General features: G+C 46.3%; 1 protein-coding gene across 3 annotated transcripts; it reads left to right on the top strand.

The window, feature by feature from the left end:
• The first annotated feature begins 156 nt into the window (after nt 1–156).
• LOC144149977 (uncharacterized) lies at nt 157–23,953 on the top strand. Of its 3 annotated transcripts, none has more exons than XM_077681741.1 (5): nt 157–1,373; nt 2,494–2,643; nt 2,709–2,771; nt 10,156–10,273; nt 21,102–23,953. In XM_077681741.1, exons 2-5 carry the CDS (start codon nt 2,559–2,561, stop codon nt 21,961–21,963), a joined length of 1,128 nt encoding a protein of 375 aa, XP_077537867.1. In that variant the 5' UTR covers nt 157–1,373; nt 2,494–2,558; the 3' UTR covers nt 21,964–23,953. The 3 variants fall into 3 exon arrangements, with proteins under 3 accessions (XP_077537867.1, XP_077537865.1, XP_077537866.1); XM_077681739.1 differs by having other exon boundaries at nt 158–1,483; XM_077681740.1 differs by having other exon boundaries at nt 159–1,331; nt 21,102–23,952.

Below are 23,953 nucleotides of genomic sequence, written 5' to 3'. Positions count from 1 at the left end.
AACCCCCCTGCTGTCGAAGAGATATGGTACTCAGGAGCTGGTCGACCTCATGGCTCCGTAGTTTTTTTTTTTTTTTTCGGACTAGTGGCCGTTTTATTTGTCAATGACGCTTGTTCTTTACTCGTTCGCGTCGTGAGCGTGTTCCGCACTTTTGGGACCAACTTCTGGACCCTGCGACCATCGGACTGTAAATATCGCCTTGGGCGATTGATAGATTGCTGTACCCATCAATCGATTGACGCGTTAATCGCGATAAATTTTTTACCAGTTAATCTACGAGCACATTAAACCAGAAATCAAGCTCCCCAAAACTCTAATTACATTACCTCGCGCTGTTACCTTACATCATAACAGCCCGCTCGTATAATGCAATAATTAAAACCGCAGGTATGAAGTGGCAACGACGAAAAGCTCCGGCCTCACGCGTTCCAGCCACAACTTCTGCGCGAGGGTCTGTTTAGCACGCCATCTGAACAACCACCCACATGGACGATGCAGTGTGAAAGACCCCATAACAACAACAACAAAAAAAAAACTTCTAACTCAAAAGGTGTTTTTTGGCACCAACCGATTAACTATCAATTAATTGATTAATGCCTCTCGATTAATCGGATTAATTTTTTTATCGATGTGCAGCCCTAAAAAGAGCATGCTAGCAATGCTAGCGCATGACGCGCCGAATAACCTAGCCACAGCCAGCGCACATATCTAAATTTGTCAGATCAGCTGCCCGTCGCTAGGCTGAGCTCAATGCGCCGAAAGCCTCGCGCTTTGTGTTCGCATTTATTTATCGCGATAGTATTTGGGGTGACGACGCTTCTCGCTGCCGACGGCGCGTTCGATGTGAGGCGTACACCACCGCGTTTTCCCGTTTGAATTGGGCGCCGCGGCGTCCTGGAAACAAACAACGCGCCTCCGTTGCTATAGTAACATGGCGCATGCGCAGAGAGCAGTGGGGGTGAGATGTGAGATCAAGCCAAGGAGGTTGGATCAAGCGGATCAAGCGATCAAGTGCGAGAAACCGCTCCCGCGCAGAAGCAACCACTGGGGCAGGGGTTGGACAAGGAGGTTTTGCACCACTGCTTTGCGTTCTGCCGTGGATCGCATTGCTGTTTGCACTGTCGTTCAAGTGTTCGTGGAGAGTGTCAGCGCGGAGAAGTGGAGGTGCGAAAATGAGCTCCTGTTAGTGCCTCACTGCGACCGGACGAACGTTGTTTATGCCTGTGAAGAGGCCCGGTGATTTCGTGATCCAAAGCATCGGTGTGGCCCACACAGCTGCGTCTCGAAAGGCCTCCGATCGTCGTGTTGTTCGTGCTGCCTGCATTGCGGAGGTCCGTGTTACCGCTTCTGACGACTACCCTGAAACCGCAGCGGTGTGTAGTGTTTGTAGTTGAGCGGAGTGGCATTCGGCAGCGACCCGCAGGCGCCGGTCCGGCCTTCGTTGAAAGTGTGATTGCGCCTCGAGCATTTACGTGGAATACAGGTAATGTTACTCGAGTGCCCGTGGCCATTAAACATGTCAAACATGTCACTGCAGTTGTTCGAAGCGAACCTAAAATATTTAGCCACCACGCACAAAGCTACGTCGAAATGAATCCAGTACGGTACTTAATCAAGTTCGCTCCGCCAGGAAAACAGCCGGCGCTGTCGGGATTGATCTTGAGTGGTTATAAAGACGCAATGAAAGTTTGCTTAAATCAAAAGATTGCCTTGATAAAGACTCAATGCAAGTTTGCTTAAATCGAAATAGCGCTGACACCGCTTTTAACACAAAGTTAACTCAAATAAGGAACATACTCAAATGACTTCACTCAAATGGGGAAAGCAGAGAATAGTCATGCAACTCACCACCTACCTTTCCGCACTGAACCCATGACGTATTATGGGCTGCTCATTGTACGTGATTGGCTGAGGCGCACAAAATCCATCTCAAACACTACATTTCTAGCAGTAACAGTGGTGGGGTAAACAATGGATGTTAAAAACGCACACGTAAACATAGAAATCGTGCGGTGCCTACTATGCCAGTGCACAGCCGTCAGGCGCAAGGCATAAGCGAAGTCTCCACGTGACCCTGTTTGTTGAGCATACCCAATCGTTCACGATTACTATCAACCGTAACAAAAGTAGTCCAGGTACAAATCTAGTCAAAAACAGAGCAAGTGCGGACAGCAGTCCTTGAGTGGTATTTCGCGCCATCTATGTATGAATGGGAACAGTAAACAAGGCAACAAAACACGGTTTTGACATTTGCAGCTGCCGTAGTCGACATTATAACTTTATTTAGTGCTGAAAGGGAAAGAAAAGTCCATAAATGGATGGTAAGTTGCTTTGCAAAGTAAAAACTTATCAGTTTACGTGCTGATTGACCTGGAGAGGCACATCTGGTGGGCGAAGGCTGTTTTCGTCATGGGAAAATAGCCGTCTGCTTATTACTGTTGGCGTTTAGTATCATTGAGTAAATTCTTACTAGGTGTTCCGTTTCGCTTGCAGACGACGCTGCAATACCAACAACGAGCATTGCATGGTCAACACCATCGATTCCGAAGAGCTGTGTAATGACAATGTCTGCGTATGCATCCCAAAGCCAGGGCACATCCTGCAGCCAATACGTGCAGGCGAACAATACCTCGAGTTCCATAGGTACCATCCTTGCCCTGTCCAACCACTGGGCTGTATGCGGTGCTGAATATGCATTTTGTTTTCAGGCTTGCAGTGTGACCTGTTCTTACGTAGCACTGAAAGCTCCCAAACAGAAGGGGAATTCCCAGGTGAGAATCCAGATTTTTCCTCCAATAAGCACCCAAATATGAAGCAATGAACACAGTGCACAAAAAAGTTTATTCTAATGTACATCATGGATAATTTTTAAGCAACTTCATCTCTTCGTATGGGATGATAATCAAGCCACTGAAATGTTTTAACATGTGAAATTAAAGTGCAGCAAGCATGCTACTTTCACTATGGTATATGGTGTGGTCTGCAGAATTGGTATTTTTATGGGTATGTATCAGTAGTAGTTGTGCTATGGGTTATATGGAATTCCAGAAACGACTGTGCCACTGGTTTCTTCAGCAGAATACACTCATTGGTTTATACAAGCAGATTAGCATGTCTGGAATGTACAACTTGCACCAGCAGCTGATCCTTATTAACAGGATATGCTAAAAATGTGAAAGCAGGTATTGATGCCCATGAACTTCCTGCACAACAATTCATGGCACCACGAATCTTGAATGTATGGGCAAATGGTATTGATGGAGCTTTTCTGAGCATTTTTCTGAGAAACCCTGAGGCATAGACATGTGAAATATAGTGAGCGCTTTTGTTGGTCATGAAGTCGCAAACCTCAATGAGCCAACACGAAATGTGATGCTTCAGCCCAGGTGGTAGGTTTTGTGTAAGTTTTGATTTGGTTGAAACGTTTCACTTTGCATACAAGAGCAGTCAATACAGCATGCATACAGGTAAATGCGACAGCCTGCAGTACCTACTAACCACTAACATATATAGCAAATCAGAATGGCAGTCAAGAATGCCAAAGAGAGCAAAGGGGAGGATGCGGTAGGTAATTGGAACAGATAAAGAATTTCGAAAGAAAGAAAGAAAGTAGAGAAAAAATATCTGCCGGGTGGAATTCGAACCCACAACCTCCAGAATATGCGTCTGCTGCGATGACCACTACGCTACCGGTGGGGCTGTTTTTACCCTCCACTTTCTCGGGTATTTAGGTTAAGGGATTTGTTGCCTGCGCTTAAAGGAGTACTGACACGAAAATTTTATGTTACGTTTTTTTCGCTGCTATGCGTGCCTACCAGCCCACTAATCCTAGAATGACAGATTAGACGGTCGAGCGCAGCGTAAACATTCATTTACGGCGTCGTTTATTCGTGCCAGTTTCGGTTTCGACAAAAAAACGCCGAGCGGCCGCCATGACAGCATGTATCACATGGCGTCACCATTCTTGCCGTATCGCTGCCTCTCTGGAAGCGCGCGCGAGCGAGCGCACGCGCGCGCCCAGACCGGCCGAGGTTTTCGCCATCCCCACAGGCCCGGGCAGCATGACGTCAGTCCCAAAACCATGACGTGTACACACTCCCGAGCAGCGCGCGCCAACCACAGCCAGCGCGTCGGCTTCGTCACGGAAGCCCCGACGTCGGCAGTTTGGGGCACGTAGCAGATGATGTCACATCGGCCCGCTCTGGGCTTTCTCGTGGGGGCGAAGATTGAAATGGATTTTAAATATGTTTCGCTGAACGGTTGCTGTTGAAACTTGCTGGGAGATATCTCCTGATAAAAAGGAAGCGTTTTACATAGTTATCACAGCTTTGATATTTCGTGTCAGTACTCCTTTAAGGGTGGTAGCCAGTGCCACGCGGACTACTCGGGGTGAAGGGAACCTTCTTTTTTACCCCTGGGCCGTGACTCGAGCGTCTACGACATGTCGAGAGTGGTCGACCAGTGTTGAACCCTCTTAAGCTATATATATGTGTATATATACACATAAATATATATTTTTTCAACACCTATTTTCAGGCAATACTACCGCCTAGGAATTCGTGGGAAAGTGTGGCTGACTTTGCTACTATGTTACCACACAATGATGGTATTAAAAAGGCCCTTCCTTATTGGCTTCCAATGTTTGCGACAGAAGGGAAGCCAATAAGAACTGGCTTTCATGAGATGGTGACTATCAGTCAAGCGTGGCTTGCTCAGGCACTTTGTGACATGGTCTCATGCGTGATGAAAAAATGGAAGGGAAACGGCCAAGAGAAATGCCGGCTTCGTTTATTTGCTTCTCAGCAAACAAAGCGTCGTTGGTTGTCGAACAAGAGCCAAGAGAGCTACAAAATGCATGCTCTTCCAGTTGAACAAAAGTTTGTGTTCTCTAGAGGACAGCTGGTATTCTACATTTGGCTGCAGACTTCTGTAATGCTGTCTTATGAGTCAATAGTAGCTGTCATGTGCAAAACTCAGAACGTAATTTTTTTTTTTGTGCTGGTAAAGGTGAAAGCCTCACCAGTGTAAGGATTTTTACAGACCTGCTGAACTTTACTATTGGTTGCTGTGTGCCTGAAAACAAACAGGGAAGGCTATCAATAGAATGTTCACTCTATGCTCCTCCCTCTGTATGGAAATTCCGGAGTGGCATTGTCCAATAATGCATTAGAGTGTATGCACTCGGCCTCTTTAAACTAGGTATAATTACTGTACACGTATGCATTGCTGCAAATACATTTTATCAGGGGCAGTCAAGCAATCCGATATGCTCTCGTATCCCTTATAGGGCACTGTTCACCAAGCCCCTTGAAATTTGGCTTTGCCGCTCAATACACAAGCTTCCTGCTGCCGTAACAATCTATGCAGGCAGTATACGCAATTAGGTATGAAATGAAGAAGGCCGTAGGGCCTATTTTACTTTGCAGAATAATTTTTATAATGCTTTGTTTTACACATGCGTGGGAGGGCAAGGTTTCTCATTAATTAGGCGTAGGAATGCTTGCCTGTGTTAAGAACACGTAATTTGTACTTGGAATGTGCATTGATTTCTCCAACCTACTTTTAGAAATTTAGTTACAAACCAGTAAAAAAAATTGAACATAAAAAAGAGAAACAAGGTACAACGACAGTCACTGTACTAACAACAGTTGGCTTATTCAATAACCCCATTAAATACTTTTGCACTCAACATACAGTATGGGCACAGGGTACAGCCCCCTCCCCTTCAAGAAACAAAGGTCATTGGAGAACCCTTCACACTTAAACACGTGTCATCCTGGGGTGCGCATTAAAAAACGTGGCTTCTTTATCACTTCGTGCCAGTGGTGGTTCACTGACGCATTTCCCTCCTTTCTTGATCAAAACTTCCTCTATCAGCTCTCGTTTGTGCATTGGTGCCCCCATCCCACAATAGAGATGCTTTCCAAATCTGGAGTGCTGTTGCACTTGCACACATGCTGCACCAAGTTACTGCCTGTGCCATTGTTGACAAAAACGACTACTATGCCATAGGCTTTCTTGATTTAAGATTGACTTTTGGCGATGAAGACACCTGTTTTATGTACTTACCGTGTTCCAAGTGTCAAATACGAACCGCGTTCCAAGAACAAACGGTTCTGTGCACTGTAAGCTTGTCAGATGCAGCATTGCCAACATGTTCTTTCACCGTGCTTTGAAAAACAGCTGTGTTCACTCGGTGGAGCGGAGCTTTGGCCAACAGGTGGGACACCCGATACCTGTCAGGTTTCATACCCAAATGTTGCATGCAGTGGCAGAAGCATTGTCCAGAAAGTTAAAACAAACCACAAGAATGCCCGAGTCAAGAGAGAATGTGCGAAAAAAAAAAAAAACAAAAAAACATTGTAGTGCTGTACTACCATGCTCTTTCACAACTTGAAAAGGGTGCCCCTAAGGCACGGTGTACGGTTAGTATTCTCAGCCCCTGAAACAGTGTTGCCAGATGGTGAAATTGGGCACCAGATACTGAGAATCTGGTGGAATTTGGGGGCTACTGGTGTTAACGTGTCAGTACAGCTACACCAGACAATATCTGGTGAAAAGTGAAGAAACAAATTTGTTACTGCTTTGAACCATGGTTTTCATTTCCTAAATGGAGGTATCTCCAGCTCCTAAACATGCAGTATGACTCACATTATAGGAATGCATGCGTGTTTTAGCGTGCTTGAAAATGTTTTTTGGTTTTCACCAGCCCCCGAAGGTAATAATACTCAAATGGGACATATGAGTAAACAAACCACACCGAACAACATCCTTCGAAATTCTTCATGGAGGACGTCCTGCCAGCGTTTCCTCACTAACTTGTTTTGTATGACACGTTGATGGTACGGTAACCAATGAAATGTTGAATGCGCTCATAATAATTTGAGAGAAATATACCTTGCACCAAGTCCTAGACAAAAAGTACAGTCTGTGCAAGCATGCCGAAACAAAATGGAGTAAGAGTTCTTTTAACTGTTACTCCGACAGATATGAATAAAAAAAATTTATTTCGCTCAAACCTATTTTGCTGTAATCAAAGTCGCCCCTTCCGTGATGGGATGTAGAAAAGCAACAAAAACGCCACCTTAAAGACTAGGCTCCAGCAAAACTGCATGCGCAAAGGATGCAGGAGCTGGGAATAATTTATAACGGCCGTACTTTAGTGCTCGTGAAATCTGGTGAAATTTATACCGGCAGCTGGTGTTGCAACCCTTTTCCAATATGGCAACGCTGCCCTGAAAGCTTTCAGGCTTGTGCGCGTGCATTGATATGAAGGAGCCTGAGAAAGGTTCCAGTACATGCAGTACTGTACTGAGTCAACTGAATGCACAGAAATAATGGTTTATTCGGTCCCCTTGTTGTGCTGTTTTACATCAGTCAGATGGGCAGTGTATTAGTGACCGTATCCGTGAGCACTGTACAAGCCTCACCAATGGCACAGGCAGTAACTTGGTGTGGTATGTGCACCAGTGCAAGAGCACTTTTGATTTGGAAAGTGTCACTGTTGTGGGGCAAGGGCATCGAAGCATGAACAAGAGCTGATAGGAGCATTCTTGACTAAGAACGGAAGAGAGAAATGCATCAGTGAGCCTCTAGTGGCACTAAGTGATAAAGAAGTCGTGTTTCTTGATGTGGGCCGCAGGATGACGCATGTTTAAGTGCGAAGGGTTCCGTGGGGATTTTTGTTTTTTGAGGGGGAGGGTGGTGTACTATCCACGTATAGCGTGTCACTGGAAAAGTATTTAATGGGAGCTCTTTTAATAAAAAAGTTGTATGTCCACTGACTGCCCTTTTGCCTTCTTTCTTCTGTTGGTGTAGCGTTTTTGCGCTGGTTTGTCTTCAAACAATTATGAACCAACAGGTCCTGACTTCCACATTATTTTTAAGAGGTAATAAACTGAGAAACTAATACTTCAAACTGGTTGTGTATTTTTGAGACATTCGGTGATTTGTATGTAGTCTGTTCCAGTGCATCAAAATGCACTGCTGTATGACGGACCCCCACTTGTCGGAAGTGGATGCTGTCTTACAAGTCCGTCCTTACTCTTCATTTGCATTCTGATCTAGTGAAGGTGTCTCTGTATCCTTTGTGATCATTAAGTGGCAACAGTGAAAGCGCGCTGCTTACCTCCTATAAAGGAGAAGCAGACAGTAGTAAAAGAGATTTTCAGTAGTCTTTCTGTGAACTTTTTCAAGATTCGGTTAGGGCACCTGTTTCATGAAGTTTTCACATGTTCATGCCGTGCTGCTCTTCCTTATGCCACTAGCAGAATTGATGCCTGCATAGACTGCTCTAGCTTAATGTCTAAAAAAAAGCCAGAATATATAAGTTGCATAAGCTAATGAGCACTTCTTGATTGCAGCCATTTTTCCTGCAAAAAATAACAAATAAAATTAGTAACTATTGTGTGCCTGCAGTAAGTAGGCGGCTGTTGGGAGCATGCCATTTAAAGGAGCACTGACACGAAAATTTTATGTTAGACTTTTATTGCTTTTATCGATGCTTAATGGCCTGGTGAACCCGAAACAGCACTTTAAATACTTCAGCGCGCGATAGTTAATTACATTGAACGGCCTGAAAATCGTTTGTTTCAAATTCCCGCGCTTTCATTCCGAACGGCGCATATGACAGAATCCCGGCCTGACCTCACTGCTTCGTGCGGACGTCACCGGCGCCTGCTTGAGAGGGCGTTGTGCCCATTCGCCGCTCGTGGGGCCACGCGCGTGAAGTGACGTTACGAGTTTCTGACGAGCTTTGTCGCAGCACTTCTTTTGGCTTCACGGGGTGATGTCACGCTGATGTCCATTTGCTGAGTGCCGCTCTACCCGCTGCTCTGTCGGCGCGATAAATGAGATTGAATTGAACTATGTTCTTCGCGTCGCAGGTCGCTCATATTTCAGCCAGGGTATTCTGTTGAGTGAAGGAAGTGAACTGTGCAATAATATTAACACCGAAAATTGGTGTCAGTGCTCCTTTAAGGTAAATGGATATCTAACATAACTAGGCACATTTGCCTTTGTGTAACAAAACAAATTCTGAAGTGTGGGGATCCTGACGCCCAAGCCATTGCGCGATCACTGGGTTTGTGGCGTTGCGCGGCGCTTTTCCCCTCTCTCCCCGAAATGCCGGCTCGTCTCGGCGCCACTGTGCACAGCCGAGCCGTCGTCTCAAACTCCTGCCCGAGGTGAAGGCTTCAGCGACCGTTGCTGCGATAAAACACTGTCACGCAGCGGGCGCTCCGCCCTGGTAGCGGAGCTAACCTCACCTCATTGGTCCGTTTGAACGATGCCTGAACCCGACTCTCGCCGGGACGCGAACGCGCGCCCTGCGCGGGGGTCCGTTCGGGGGGACGCTTCCAGGACGCCGAAGGCGTTGGCCGAAGGTATGTGACGCTTTCTTTACCAGCCGGCTGCAAGTCTGTTGCGCTGGCGAAAGCCCACCAGCCCTTCCGGCTGCGGCCCGTGCCTAAGGCTGCCCCTCTTGCCCCTACGCTTGCATATAGTAAGGCCGTGCCTACCACTCGACGAACACGCCGTGCGGTACGCGCCTGTGAGCGAATGGTCCCCGTCTCCCTCGCTGCTGCGAGCTGATCTGGCCAGCACAGCGATGTGCGCGCGCACAACGTGCGTGCACCCCGGAATTTGCCCTGACCGAAGAGCCTACTGGCTTTGCGCCGACGACGCGCACACTTGCGCGTGGCGCCCCATCGCCCCTTTCACCTAACGGGAAGTACGTACCTGTACTGTAAATTATGTAATTTGGTCTGTAAAATATGTGACTAGAACGTTAGTATAAAATAAACGTCTTCCCTCCGTGCCCTGGGCATATTCCTTTGTCGCCACTACTCCACCTGCCCAACAGAGGCGGTGTTGTGTTGGCGCGACGGCGTTTCAGTATCGTGAGTGTGCTCAGTTAGCTCGAACCCACGGTGGTTCCTCGCAGTGTGCATTAGTGCCTGCTTTGTGCAATGCTAGGGTTATGCATACTGTGAGGTAGAGAGACCACAAAACATAGCTGCTTGCGGCACATCACCGTTATCATTTGCTCCGATAATTGATGGACCCTACTTCCCTAAACCCAGCAATAAACAGTTTGAAGATTTTACAGCAGCCAGGGCCTTTAGCTTTTCTGAGATTTTTTTTTTTTTTTTTCAGTTTGGGATGTCTGCAAAGCTCAAGATGGCTCCTCGGAGAAATTCTACACTTCGGCAGATGGTGCTGATGTTGCGGCAGAAGCTGGTCCTCTCACCTGCTGCTGCTCCGGCAACACAGGGTATGTTGCCATGCTTGCACTGTTCTTGCTTGTTGAACACAAACATTAGGGACAGCCTGGGCCTAATCACGATACCTTTTTGCTGAGTTCTATAGTGTGTTGTACAGATGAAAATAAAAGCAGCCTGTGGAACGCTTGATGCAATAAATAAACTTGCACTTAATATGGGTGTGAGTATTATCACAGCCAAGGTTTTTAACACCAGAACTGGCAAAAGGTTTTATCTGCATATACAGGTAACCTGCATCATAAGGAAGTGGGCACTAAGGCGGTGCACTAAGGCGGTGATTTGGGTGTTTTTTTTTTATGTTTATGAGAATTCAGAACTGCTAACTATTGATCAGTGACTGGCAACAGACAGCGCAACTTGAACTCAACTTTTATTTTTACGGGCTGTTCAATATAGCAATGAAGGAGGCAAGAAAAGGGGGAAAGATTAAGACTATGAATACAAAATAAAAAGCCATGCAAGTGACACGGAACATGGGGCAAGCATTGAAGTCAGCCACTTGCGTGGGCAACAAATCTGTCAAGCATGAACATAAAGCACATTGTTTTGTCATTTCATGGACACCCTGATCGCGCAGTGGTTTCCTGCTGTCTATATTAAGTATGCCCCATCTATATACCGTAATTACCCGATTCTAACGCGCCCCCGAATCTAACGCGCACCCGATTTTCCAGGCGAAAAACCGAAAAAACTTGCACCTCTGATTGTAACGCGCAAGGAATTTTGTGAGCAAGAAAAACTAATGCGAGAGAAATGGGCGATTTATTTCCCGAAGTAATCTCACTGATCTCACTCCTCGTCGCCCTCCGCTGACCGCAGCATCTCGTCATCACTGCCGTCAAGTGCGTTCGCGATGCCACACTTCTGGACCAACGTTCAACCATGTTCGATGGGGTCGTGGCCCACGCCTCACACACCCATCCCGCGAGCTTCTCCAGAGGCGTACGCTTCAGCCAACCGCTCGTTGTGAACGCGTGGGAGCCGCTCGTAAGCCGCGGAAGCGGTGCACCTTTGTTGCCGCTGCTGCCATTGCTGTTATCAAGCACGAAGTGGAATAATTTGACGATTTGTGTGAATGCCGAAAGAAAAGCCTAGGCGCCTAGATTCGAAAAATCTTGAGATGGCGATGAGTGGAACGAAATTTAAGCTGTTTCGGCAGTTTCGGTTTCGTATCCGATTGTAACGCGCGTGCGATTTTTCGGCCTATTTTTGTGGAAAAAATGTGCGCGTTAGAATCGGGTAAATACGGTATTCCTCCTGGTGCCCCTTGTGAGCTTTTGCAACTGACGTGTCTTGATGAATGGGCGAGCAACCCCAGTCATGGCAAAGGGTGCCAATATTAAGGACTGTGTCCGTTGTGGGGTAGTTTGATATTCACACAACAATTTCGGCAGCACGCTGTGTGACCTAAATCAGCTTTCTGCGTGTGAGTGGAACGTCACTTGTTAGACTGCACTGGTACAGTGTGAAAGGTTTTATGTTTTTTGCACAAATGGCGCCCGTCAGCTCTTCCGAGTTCTTGCATCGGCTGAGACGAGTAAGTCAGTTTGACGCAAAAAAACACCATGTGGATGCAAGCACGTTCTACCGCTTTCTGTAGCATATGGGAAATCATTTGTATATATGGGACAGCAGTTGTTTTTAATGGTCTTTGTTTCCCCGTCCCCTTGGCTTGGCTTTTGCGCACTTCCTGGGGATACGTGCACAGCCGTTAACCATGGCCCCACTGAAGTCCGCCAACAAAAGACACTTGATCTGCTCTTTAAAACTCAGGTGGATTTCCTGAGCCAGAATTTTTTCATGCTATTTCTCAAGGCCACCTAGGCAGTGTTCCCTTTTAGTTTTTGGCTGTGTGAATATAAACGCCTGCATTGATTGGATTCACAGAGTGGTAGAAGGGAAGCACCCGAGCTACATCAAAGTTAAGAGCTAAGTGGGCTCACATCAAATTAAGCCTCGTAGCTGGCTGTGGCCAAGGCCTGCTGGCCTTGTCTACAACCAGCTACGAGGACTTCCCGCCTCGCATCATTGTGTCCAATCAGAGCTTTTAGCAGTCTCCTCAAGGTCAGTTTCTGCAGAGGTTACATTCAGTGAACAGTTGACCACATTTTGCTTGTTAGAAGTACTAATGATAGATCAGGCAAGTTTCAAAGTTACTGCCATTCTAAAGTGCTTGGTTTTTTCTTTAGGTACCAAAAACCTACACTATTCCCTGCCACATGCTGACTTTGTGGAGGTCGTCACTGAGCGAATAGACCACTCAGTAGTATGGTTTGCCTCCATGGCCTTAAGCCATGCAGGCAAAATGCAAGTTTTTCTTCGAAATATTTTGTGTTTTAGTGCCCCCAGCACCTGTCTGGAAACAAACGATGCTTTATTCACTGAGAAATTAATCAACTTAAGTTAAAATTTTTATTCTCCCGCCAAATTGTGGGTTTTCATGACGTCCGCAATGACGTCCCAAGAACAGGTCTTCAAGCGAAACCTAGTGCGCCATTTGGCTCGGCAGCCGACTACGGAGCCTTGTTTACCATCAGTCCTCCTAGATGGCGCCACCATACTGCGTAGGGCCGTTTTCTGCCTTTATCTGTGACTGTATTTGCACCTGACTTGTTTTTGTTAAGGCAGAAAATAATCGTTTCGTGAAACATGCTGTTCACTCGGCAAATATGGCCGCGTAAGACACCATCGCTTACACCCATCGGCCAGTGTCATGTGAGGCAACCCCAAAGCGCCGCACTGCTGTGCAGCTAAAACAAGCATAGTAAACTCAGTACCAAGGGCAGTACGCATCGGTACTTCTGTGTTTACGTGTACTTTCGTAACTTCTGCTGGTTATTCCACCATTATTACAGCTATCAAAAGAATGTGCTCTAAATTTAAGCACAACTAACTGGTTCAGCAAGCTTATAAGCCCTGCCTACTTTGCGTTGGCTTATGCCGGCCTCAGCCGCTTGCACAGCTGGACATGTGGCATAATAGGTTCTGTTGTGGGAAATGAGCTAGTGGGTCGCATGGCCACTCCCTTTTTTCCTAATTATATAGCTTATTTGAGCGAAGTTTGCGTTAAAGTGGTGTCAGTATCATTTTAACGAGGCAATCTTTCGAATGAACCAAACTTGTGTTTTGTCTGCATGGCCCTTTTAAGCTTCCGAAATGTCTGCAGAATGAACGTCAGCATTTCCTGTGGCTAGGGTGTTCATTTGTCACAACATTGACATACTCATGCAGATTATGGTTTTGAAACTCAGTGGGAAGTGCTGCTAATGCAAAGGAAATCGTCGGTTCCTTGTAACTTTTTTGTTTCAGTTGTGTTCACTTTGATCTGGAAGTTTTTGCCTGGGAGCTTTAATTTTTGCGCTTGATTTAGAGTGAGGTATAGTTTGTTAAATGAGAATGATGTAATTTATTTTTATCAAGCCCCATGCTTGTATATTTCCAGCCACCCTTATATCAAATTTGTACATCATCAATCGAGACAGTATTTTTAAATGTAAGGCTCTACTGTCAACACACTGAAAGAACAGGTAGCCTTCGTAGTCTTCGGGTAGCCTTCATTTTAGCTGCAAGTTCTGGAGACTAAGATTCTTGTGACAGGTCGACAGTGAAATTTTTTTGTACGTATTAGAGATATTTAGCCACTTTATTGAAGTTGTATTCTGTAAAGTTTCGCACGCATCGGCTGCTTTCTACTGTGACACAAAAGACCTTCAGACGCCGATGGTAGACCTGCAAGTAACCCGCCGCGATGGCTCAGTGGCTAAGGCATTGCGGTGCTGAGCACGAGGTCGCAGGTTCGATTCCCGGCCACGGCGGCCGCTTTTCTGATGGAGGCGAAAAGCGAAAATGCCCGTGTGTATGAGATTTCAGCGCACGTTGAAGATCCCAAGGTGGTCAAAATTAATCCGGAGCCCTCCACCACGGTACGCCTCATTGCTTGCGTTGCGTCGGCGCATTAAACCCCTACAATCAATCAATCAGTAGACCTGCAAGTAAATTTTTTGGGTGAAAATAGCGCAACAATATGGGATGGAAGGAGGAGAAAGTTGACAAACACATGCAGCTTACAGCTGAACTGTTTATTGCATGTAGGCAATATAAGAAGCTGAAAGAACAAGAAAACGTTAAAGTTCAGACTGCAGATAAACTATGACTCTTGGTAACAAGTCCATTGATGGCGTGGTAACACAAGCACCTGCGCTCTCGAGCATAGAAAGCGCTTAAAAAATCTCGTGTGTATGTTGGTCATTGTGGCACATCAGGACATACGACACTGCTCAAACAAGGGCTTGCACATGCACTACGTAAAATGCGCAGCAAGGGTGGTGGCAGTAGTGGATTTGATAGCATGCATGCTTACAGGTCTAGTCTGAAGAACGCCGTGTTCATGTTGTGCCACCACAAGGTAGAGGACATGTTGCAAAGCCCAAGTACAATGCGTGTGCAAATTTTGGGATACCTTGATGATCTCATCCGCAGCCTGTCCAACAACTTACTGACTGAGGAGAGGGTAAGAACATGTCCATTGTGTGCAAGGACTTGAGGGCCACGAAAATTGTTCCTCTACATTCACACCCGCCGCGGTGGCTCAGTGGCTATGGCGTTGTGCTGCGGAGCCCAAGGACGCTGCTTTGATTTCCGTCCACGGCGGCCGCTTTTCTGATGGAGGCGAAAAGTGAAAACGCCCGTGTGTTTTAGATTTCGATGCAGGTTAAAGATCCCCAGGTATTCAAAATTAATCCGAAGCCCTCCACTACGGCACGCCTCATTGCCTGTTTAGTGTCGGCGTGTTAAACCCCCATAATCAATCAATCAACCAATCAGTCAATCAACGGGGGTGTCCTGTTGCTACAACAAGAGCGGCGCTCAGGACCTGTGCCGCGCCGAGGATTTTTGGCGGTCTTCTGGCGTACCTGAAAAAGCCAAAACTGCGTCCCCGGTCAGTGATTCAAAAGCAACTAGTGAAGAGCTGTGAACTGTCATGTGTAAGCGCAGTAGTGGAAGGCCAGAATGTGAACACCAGCTCGGCAGTAGAAGCTAGTGGCAATCAACTCTTACGCCAATTTGGTCGCGGCGTTACGTTTCTTCAGTCGTATGACGCTGCGCTATAGCGGCTGGCGGCATTGAAGTGCCTCTAGGACTGAGTTTGCAGCATCCAGCAATAGTGGACACGCAGATCAGGCTTACCAAATGGAAGTGGCACTGTGTTCATTTTCCGAGTTGCAGGCGCTGAGGGCGCAGCTTTGCAGTAGAAGGCAATGTCTCAAGTGGTGTCATAAGCTGCTTGCTAAGATGAGACTGTGGGCAAACAAAAACGTAAGACTCGGAGAAAACCCGGAGAAGCTACCCATTTGCGAAACCTTTCATACATAAGTTATATATGTTGTATATAACAGCTTCTACTTCTTGTTCAGAGCGTTTTTTTCTCGCTACCTTGTGCGTATATAAATCATGTTGTCAACCTCTCTCCTTATCACATGCACCTAATTGAATATTCCATTCATAGTGTTCGTCTGTTTGCTGAAATGTATATCACTAGCACTGCAAAATTTCAGATTCATGGCATGCTTGAAACCTTGAACCCTCCCCCCCCCCCAAAAAAAAATGTGATGCAGTGCCTCAGCAGGTGGCAAAGGTAGCTGAGCCGAGAACTGGCACCATAAAGGAGCCTCTGGAATATGCCGCTGTACTTCGATGTGAGCTGGCACCAGCCGGTACCAACGCATATTTGCTCGTGGGTTATCAGCTGGTAATAACATTAGCGAACGTCACGCACTGCGGGTATCCCGCATACATTGTGAGAAAAGATGAGATTGATCAGATGTTAGGCATGTGAAACTGATGCTTAACTCGTCTCCTGACGTGCCCCCTTAAGAAACACCCTAATTTTCCACATCCTTTTGCCACCCGCATACCGCATGTTGATACCCTCCCGATCCTCGATCTCACCTCGCATTATGCGGGCCACTGGTACCGACTCTGCGGACACTTCACAGTCAGGTCACACAACTCTCACGTCTCTTCCACTGAGTTGCTGACTGAAGAGCTGGACTGCACGAACATCACCGGCTCTGTGTCGTCGTTTTTGTTACGTCTCGGGGGCTATGCACACTTCTCTACTTGCAACCCTCACCTTCTCAGCTCTCGTTCCTGGAGGCCCCACTCCTTACACTTTACCACATCGCTGTGGGAGTGCCCTCCTACGGCCCCAACGCCACCCTTCTGGAACTCGGAATATACAACACCCGTGAAGTACACACCGCGTGCCATTCGGCAGGCCCAACTCGAGCGCCTGCAGACTTCAGCCCAAGGCCGCACTATTCTTGAAGCACTTAACTACCCCACTTCTGCATAGCCCCCCATACAGCCGGAATTCCCTGCCTGGGCCACTTTCACTAATTCACAGGTCGAGTCTTTGCCTCGCAGTGTAATCCTTGATCGACACCCTGCTCGTCATGTACTGCGCATTCAGGCCCTCTCCAAATGACTTCATTTTCTACATTCTCACGGTTCTGTCGTTTACTTTACTGATGCCAGCAACATCCCCTCAAATTCAACAGGCATGACTTCATTTCTCCAGCTACCCTCTTATGACACTGCCTCGGTTTCTTCTTTCCCCACCTAATCTGACCTCTTTCGAAGAACACACCATAGCACTTGCAATGAAGCATGCTACTCTCACCGTTTCTACCGCCACGCCAGTATATATGTTCTCAGACTGCCAATCAGCCCTTCGTAATTTCGCTCACCATGAAACCCACCCATATACCGCTGACTTTGTTACTTCAATAGTTGCTTCGAATTTTGGGCGACAGTTCACGCGGTCTTGGGTTTCTGGCCACGCGTGCATGGACAGCAACACCCTAGCAAATGTGCTAACTCGAGTAACCTTCCTGGGTCTGCCGATCTGCTGGCCAACCCTAGCCAACCCTGTACCACCTGCCAACAAATTGAATTGAAAGTACGCTTGTTTTTGGAGCCGCTGGACGTGCCATGTGTGTGAATGCCCCCTTCTACTGGACACATTGTTAAATGGGGCGTGAAGGCAAAATTCAAGTGTGTTTAACAACAATACCAGTTTTATCAACAATACCAGGATAACAACAATGCCAGTTTTGTCGCAAACTTCGAACATATTATCCGCGTAATAAAGTAAACATTAAACAGTGGTGACTCCCCATCCACTTTCTGGTGACTTCTTTGTGACGTAACGGAATCTTTTTTGTGCGGTTGGGCGCCGCTGACCTAAGCCACCGGCAGGAAGCATGACGGGGAGACCGTAGCGGGGCCTCTAGTTGCGTGTTATCATATCACTCGAGTGCTAACGTGCAGTTAGCACTGATATAAAGGCTTAGTGCTGTTCCATATTGTGTCAATCCTGCCCATGTATGACTAGCACGAAATTTAAAAGTTTTAGTATTGACTGTGTATTTTTATTTTAAAAAAACGTCTTTTGTGACTGGAATGGAGCTGAGTGAGCTACGAAAGTTGTCCCAACCTTTAAACTGAACAATGTTGTATTTTGCCTTCATGGGCCTTCTAAACGGCGGGCCCACCCAGCAGTGCCTCAGTATGCATTGGTGCGCTCTTTTGATTTGCAGGCAAATGGCTCAGCGAAAACTGAGGGACAATTTCTTGCCCGCTTGCATGGCAGTGAATTGGGTGGCGTGCGTCTAAACAAAAATGTATAGCTAATTTGTACACCCATGAAACCTTCGCAAAAAATGTGTCCACTAAACTGCTGCTAGTGATGGCGCTATTGCGCGGAAGACTGGCTCCTCTTTCACTGGCTGTTCTCTGATTTGGAGGAAGGTGCAGCTCCTCAGATGTTGATTCATGAAAAATAACCCCAGGGAGGTTCTTTCTGAAACATTATTGGGGCCAGAAATACACACGTTCAATTTTACACCACGACTTTAGCATTACAGCCGGCAACTATTGCATCTTTAAATCGAAATGGAAATTCCAGGCACTGACAAGCCTCAGAGCATTTTCTGATTACATCGAACGTGCACCGGCCAAAGTACAAAGTTGGCCACGAAGATGACCTACCATTTCGGTATTCACCTTGCTGTGTAGAACAATTGGTTGCTTTCACAGCACAGCACTTGTCTACGTCGACGGGTCCTATGCTGGTTGTTGATCCGATTGGCCTTGAAGTATTCTGTTCATGCTCCGGCACGCACACAACACATTCCATCATTGTGAAACAGATGCGTGCACCGCACACGCGTCAGGAACAGTCCTGGTTGGTCTTGTTCATGCATTTCTTGTATGTACGTCTTTCAAAAACAAGGTGGTTCCTTTGAAAATGCACGCGACAGGCTGTGTTTTCTGTACCAGAGCTTGCTGTCACCTTGCACATTCATCCATAGCGGCGGCCTTCGTGACGAATGTCTTTTCTTATGCACCGAGATCTCGCCTGAGGCTCGTTATTTTACTCCATTGAGACGCAGAGGTAATGCCCCAGACGCAACTCCTCAGCCAGAGTTTTTTTTTGCATGGTAGTGCATTTTATGTTAACTCCGTAACTTGTGCAAACTTTGTAACGTATGTAAACTTATGTAAACTCCACTCTCAGTCCGAGTAAAATTATCTTATGACATCGTATTTACGCAGCCACTTCGCTGTCGTAGTGTTTGAACGTGTGTTGCTTAGTACACTCTGCAGTATGGAGTATAAGTTGTACTGCTGGAGGATTTAACTGGGCATTCACCCAATGAAACTCGCCATCTGGCTTGTTTTCATTGACTGTGTACTGCCAGCACCCTTGCAGCGTCAATGAACATGGCTGCAATGACGAACATGCGAGATTTTCCACACGTTTTCTATGCACAAGCACGCTAACGCATATGTTAGCAGGCCATCGTTGGATTTGTTTTCCGAACAGATAGTTTATCTGTGCTCTTATAACTTTAACTTTTTGTTGCTACTGCGAAGCAGTATATGCCTCACCCACCCAGTTTTCATTTCGGTGAAGCTGATTAACTCGGTTGAAAGCAACTTGCCCCGTTGGAACGCCGGCGTGAGCACATCATTCTTCTTTAAGGTTGAAAGCCATTCCTAGCGACATTGTCGCGTCGGTGGCACTCGTTGACCAGCTGGTTATAGTTCTTCTGGCTGAAGAATAATAGTAGATCTTAGTATGTCCGCATATAAAGTTTTTCTCCCTCCGCCGGTATATTTTGCATCTAATTATGCGCCCATCTTCAGTTGCCGGTTTAGGCATGCATGGGTTTGGGGTGGAGGGAGAGGCATGCACGCACAGCAGGGCTTAATGTTGCTACCAGTGACATACCGGTTGTGATGGCGGGAGATTTGGACGTGGGAGTTTCATGGCTCAGTGCGCCCTGTCACTTGTCCTCTGCAATCGAGCGGTTTGGGTCTGGGTTGGTGTGTTGCGCAGCCAATAAGATGCCTACGTCTGGGCAGCAAAAGGGGCACCCACATGCATGTGTGTCTGCTAGAATAAAAGTTGAGGACTTCGAAGTGTTAACTAGCCATGGGACGGAGGCATGTCGTTCGCTTGGGGAAAGAAAAGTGTAAACTGAAGAAAAATCAGCTTGAAAAGAAGCGTGAATGGGAGCGAAAAGAACGGAAGGCCGCTGCCACCGCTGTTGCCGCCTCTAGATCTAAATGGTCGAGTAGGTGTGAATCCCTCCCGCATGAGCAGCAATTGGGCCGCTTGGAACGCCGCTGTGGGCCAATATCAGTTCAGCTTAAAGGACTTTCAGAGCGACATGTTAAACAGTGTCTTTCCCTTCTAGGCATCTGCTCATGACCGGTCGCCGGTTTATGCGTGCAGAGGTTGGGAGTGGACAAAGGGGGGCGGGGAGGCGGGCACACGAACCTATAAGTTTCATGCCCTTTGTGATGACATGTCCATTGTGTTGGCGTGAGGTTTAAACAAGGCCATCAAACAACCCAAGGCAGCCGGTCCAGTGCCCTCAGCAGCAGAGTGGATTAGGTTGGCAGGTTACAAAACGGTAAGATGCTTGCGACGTGGAAGGGAAAGAAACAGCTCTACGTTTTTCCGCTTGGATAATGCTCTGGCATTTCCGAATTTCATTGGGGTAATTGGCTAGGAAGTATGCTCAGTGTGAATTACAAACAACTTGTTTTGTTTGTGCGCTCCGTGGAGGGCGTGCTGCTTCGCAGGTCATCCATTTTCACAGAGTGGTGCTTTCTGCTTTTTCCATTATTACCTACATGCAATCAGCTAATTTAGTTGTAAGTCAGAGCCTGTGTTTCTGAACTTCAGTGTCCTTACATCCTGTTGTGTTGCGCTGCTTTTCGCCAAAACTGGGCACCAACTAGTCCGCTTTTACACCTTAGTAAAATAAGCTGGATAGCTTTAGGTACGTTTGGTGCGCAAGTAATACCAGGTAATTTATCAAACACCAAATAACACATTCCTCTTTGACCATATATTTAAGAACCTGTGATTCATTCAGGGAGGTCACCTGGCATTTTCAATGGATGTGTTTGTGATGGCTCAATTGGAGGCACTTTGGTTTGATCAAAATGAAAACACTGGATTTGGAAGTGTAATTTGTATGCGTAGGACCTGTAGCCGGGCGATTTTTTAGTTGTCAATAAATCTGTGAATTTGGGTTTAAAATGCTCACTAAATTTTTTGGCATCTTTTGCTTTCTGGGCTGTGTGTAGTGCGGGAGTGTGTGGCACAACGCTGCATTTTTAGGATACAAAACTTGATTTTTAGGTGAAGTGGTGTGTCTTGAGCTTGTCTATTGCCTTATTCTCACAATTTCTTGCTGTCGTCTTATTTTGCCTATTTATGAGTTTGGTGACTTACAGCAAGAAAATGCAGTTTGGAGGGAAGCTGCATTCCTGTCTGTCCTGTCAACAACGCAACCACCAGACCACTCATGGGGAAGCCTGTGCGACTAAGGTGCCCTACGTCTGCAGTGTTTGCAAAAAAACCTTTCGTAAAAAATGCAACTTGGACATACACATGAGACTGCACACTGGTAAGAATCTGCACATGTGTAGCAACTGTGATAGGAGCTTTACACAGAAATCCAAACTGATTGCTCATGAAAAAGTTCACTGCGGCGGGAGGTCCCATGTGTGTGGCACCTGCCAGAAAAGCTTTTCTTTAAAGAGAAACTTGGTTGCTCATGAAAAATTGCATTTTGGTGAGAGGCCGCATGTGTGTAGTGTCTGTCAGAAGAGCTTTAGTAGAAGAAGCCACCTGGTTTCTCATGAAAGATTGCACTCTGGCGAGAGGCCCTACAGTTGTAGATTCTGTTCAAACACCTTTACTCAAAAACCGCACCTGGATATTCATGAAAGATTGCACTCTGGCGAGAGGCCCTATCAGTGTACCATCTGTCAGGAGAGATTTATTTGTAGGTCCCAGCTGGTTCACCATGAATTATTGCACTCTTGTGAGAAGCCTTACGCATGTAGCACCTGTCAGAAAACATTTTCTGCAAAAAGGTCTCTGGTTGATCATGAGAAAGGCCACTCGGGTAAGAAACCCCACGTATGTAGCATTTGTCAGAAGAGCTTTACTATTAGGTACGACCTAATTTGTCATGAAAGGGTGCATTCTGGCGAGAGGCCCTATGGGTGTAGCACTTGTCAGAAGAGCTTTGCTGACAAACGGGCACTTGTCAAACACGAGAAAGCGCATACCAGCAAAAAGAGTTCGTAATGTGTCAGAAAAGTTGCCTGGAAACAAACTGGCTAGTATGACGGATTGTACATTTATGAAACTGTACAATCACGAAACCGATTGTAGGCAAATCTTTGACTGGAAATAATATAACAGGGTGGCTACCCATGGTGTAAAGCCAGTGGGCTGTAAAAAATTACCATTGTGTATTCACAAAACCTATTGTAAACGAGTTTCCCACTGGGAATTATGTTGTAGTGCAGCAAAGGCACTGTAGAGTGGTGTAAAGCCAGTGGGCTGTAAAATTTGCAAAGGCTTTTGTCACTAGCTCGCCTTTGCCATGCATGAGGTGAAACAATGACAAGGGGCGCCATGTCTTCACTATCTTATGGAGGGCTTAAAAAACCTGAACTGGCCTATGCAAAGTGACTGCAGTCCATGAAAACCACTGTATCGGTGTTATCAGTTATGAAAGCTATGCTGTTAGACACCTGGCTTGGCAGGAACCTTGACAGAAACACAAACGGAGAACCTTCAAAAAACACTAGCACTTTAAATACAAACTTGTTTTATAAAAAAATTATAGGTTCCTGCAGCACCTGTCAACATACGCTTGTAAAGTTAGGCCTAACTAGGCATGAAAAATTGTATACTGGAGAAAATTTCAAGAGCAACGAACAGAAAACAATTCCACCATGTTAAATGCAGTGATCATTTTTTAGTGTTGTGTTTCTAAGATGCACTTTCTAGAAGTGATAACTGACCTGGGTGCAAATTCGAATTTTAGCTTTTGAGGCAGTAAATATTTCCTTTAAATAATTTCGATGTAAATGATTTGAACAGTTTGAAAAATAGTGACAGGCCACAGACAAGATGTAGCTGCTAAGTTCTATCTTAACCCAAGCATTCAAAAATTTTATTGACGGTTGCAAAGCAATTTTCAAGACACCAGTTGGAGTCAGTAAAATTTATTTGCATTTGATGCGGTGAACAATAGCCAAAGGGAGGATTTTTTAGCAGTAAGTCCAAACTGGTTTTTGCTGTATATCAGTCTAGTCACCAAGAACAGCTTCCCCTGATATTCTAGCAGCCAGTTGACGACATGCAGGTGCACTAAGCAGATTTGAAGAAGGCAAGGAAACCAGTAAGTGCAGGGTTCTGTTCTTGAATTCACCAGCCACAACCAGCTGATTTTAAATGCTAGGCTAATGTTGCTGTTGCGAGAAAATGGCTTTACGGCTTGTGTAAAAATGCCATTGCATACTCACTATCCTGACACTTTTACCCACCCGTTCTATCTTGTGTCTGTACGTCTTTTGCATATCTGCTAGTATTCTAACCCGCATGTTTGTTTGTACGGTATTTGCTCACACGTGACAGACTTCAAATGTCTCCACGCAATAAATACATGCCCTACACTGGTTGTGCATTCTTCGGCTTTTCTTCCTACTGCTCAACGAATATATTTTCTGTTTCGGCAAGACAGCTTCACCTGAAATGAGTCATGTCACACAGATTGCCCGCACTTGGCTGCTGGGCTGTGATTAGCGTCACTAAATGAAGGCTTTTAGAGTATCGGCACTCTTTTCTCTCATTGTTATGTGCCGCCAGGATATTCATTGGTCGGTCGGCACCACGTGATATTTGTTTACATATGGGCGCAGCCATTTTGTTTCTGGGCGCGCCTCTCTCTCTCTCTCTCTCTCTTTCTCTCTCTGCTGCGGGGACGCTAGAGTGGCTGGTTGCACTCTGCCCGTCACAACTGGCGGCGGTTTCGTTGGGAGAGATGGCAACACTGCAAGCCAGAAACAAAATGGCCCCCAGACGCTTCCGCGTGCACGAAGTGGCGGTACTCTTAAGCATAGCTTATTTAGTGATGCTAGCTGTGATAATTCTCCCACATATGCCAGCACTGCGCATTTTCGTTCTCGGAGTTTCTCTCTCTGGCACTGCAAAGCCTGACCTTCAAGCTGCGAAAGGGTGCCAGTGAAAGATACAGGATTGTCCTGGGGAAGAAACTTGGCTTTAG

This window comes from Haemaphysalis longicornis, unplaced genomic scaffold (genome assembly GCF_048455015.1).
Source record: "Haemaphysalis longicornis isolate Haplotype H1 unplaced genomic scaffold, Haemaphysalis longicornis Haplotype H1 scaffold_8, whole genome shotgun sequence".
Classification (NCBI taxonomy): Eukaryota; Metazoa; Arthropoda; class Arachnida; order Ixodida; family Ixodidae; genus Haemaphysalis; species Haemaphysalis longicornis.
The sequence above is the reverse complement of the archived record's forward strand: the minus strand, read 5'-3'. Positions and strand labels throughout refer to the sequence as shown.

Excerpts from the sequence above, each read along its gene's own strand:
- LOC144149977 (XM_077681741.1), top strand. The coding sequence starts at position 2,559 with ATGACAATGTCTGCGTATGCATCCCAAAGCCAGGGCACATCCTGCAGC. Across the intron at positions 2,772-10,155 it reads AACAGAAGGGGAATTCCCAG|TTTGGGATGTCTGCAAAGCT; the intron begins GTGAGAATCCAG and ends TTTTTTTTTCAG. Across the intron at positions 10,274-21,101 it reads TGCTGCTCCGGCAACACAGG|CAAGAAAATGCAGTTTGGAG; the intron begins GTATGTTGCCAT and ends GGTGACTTACAG.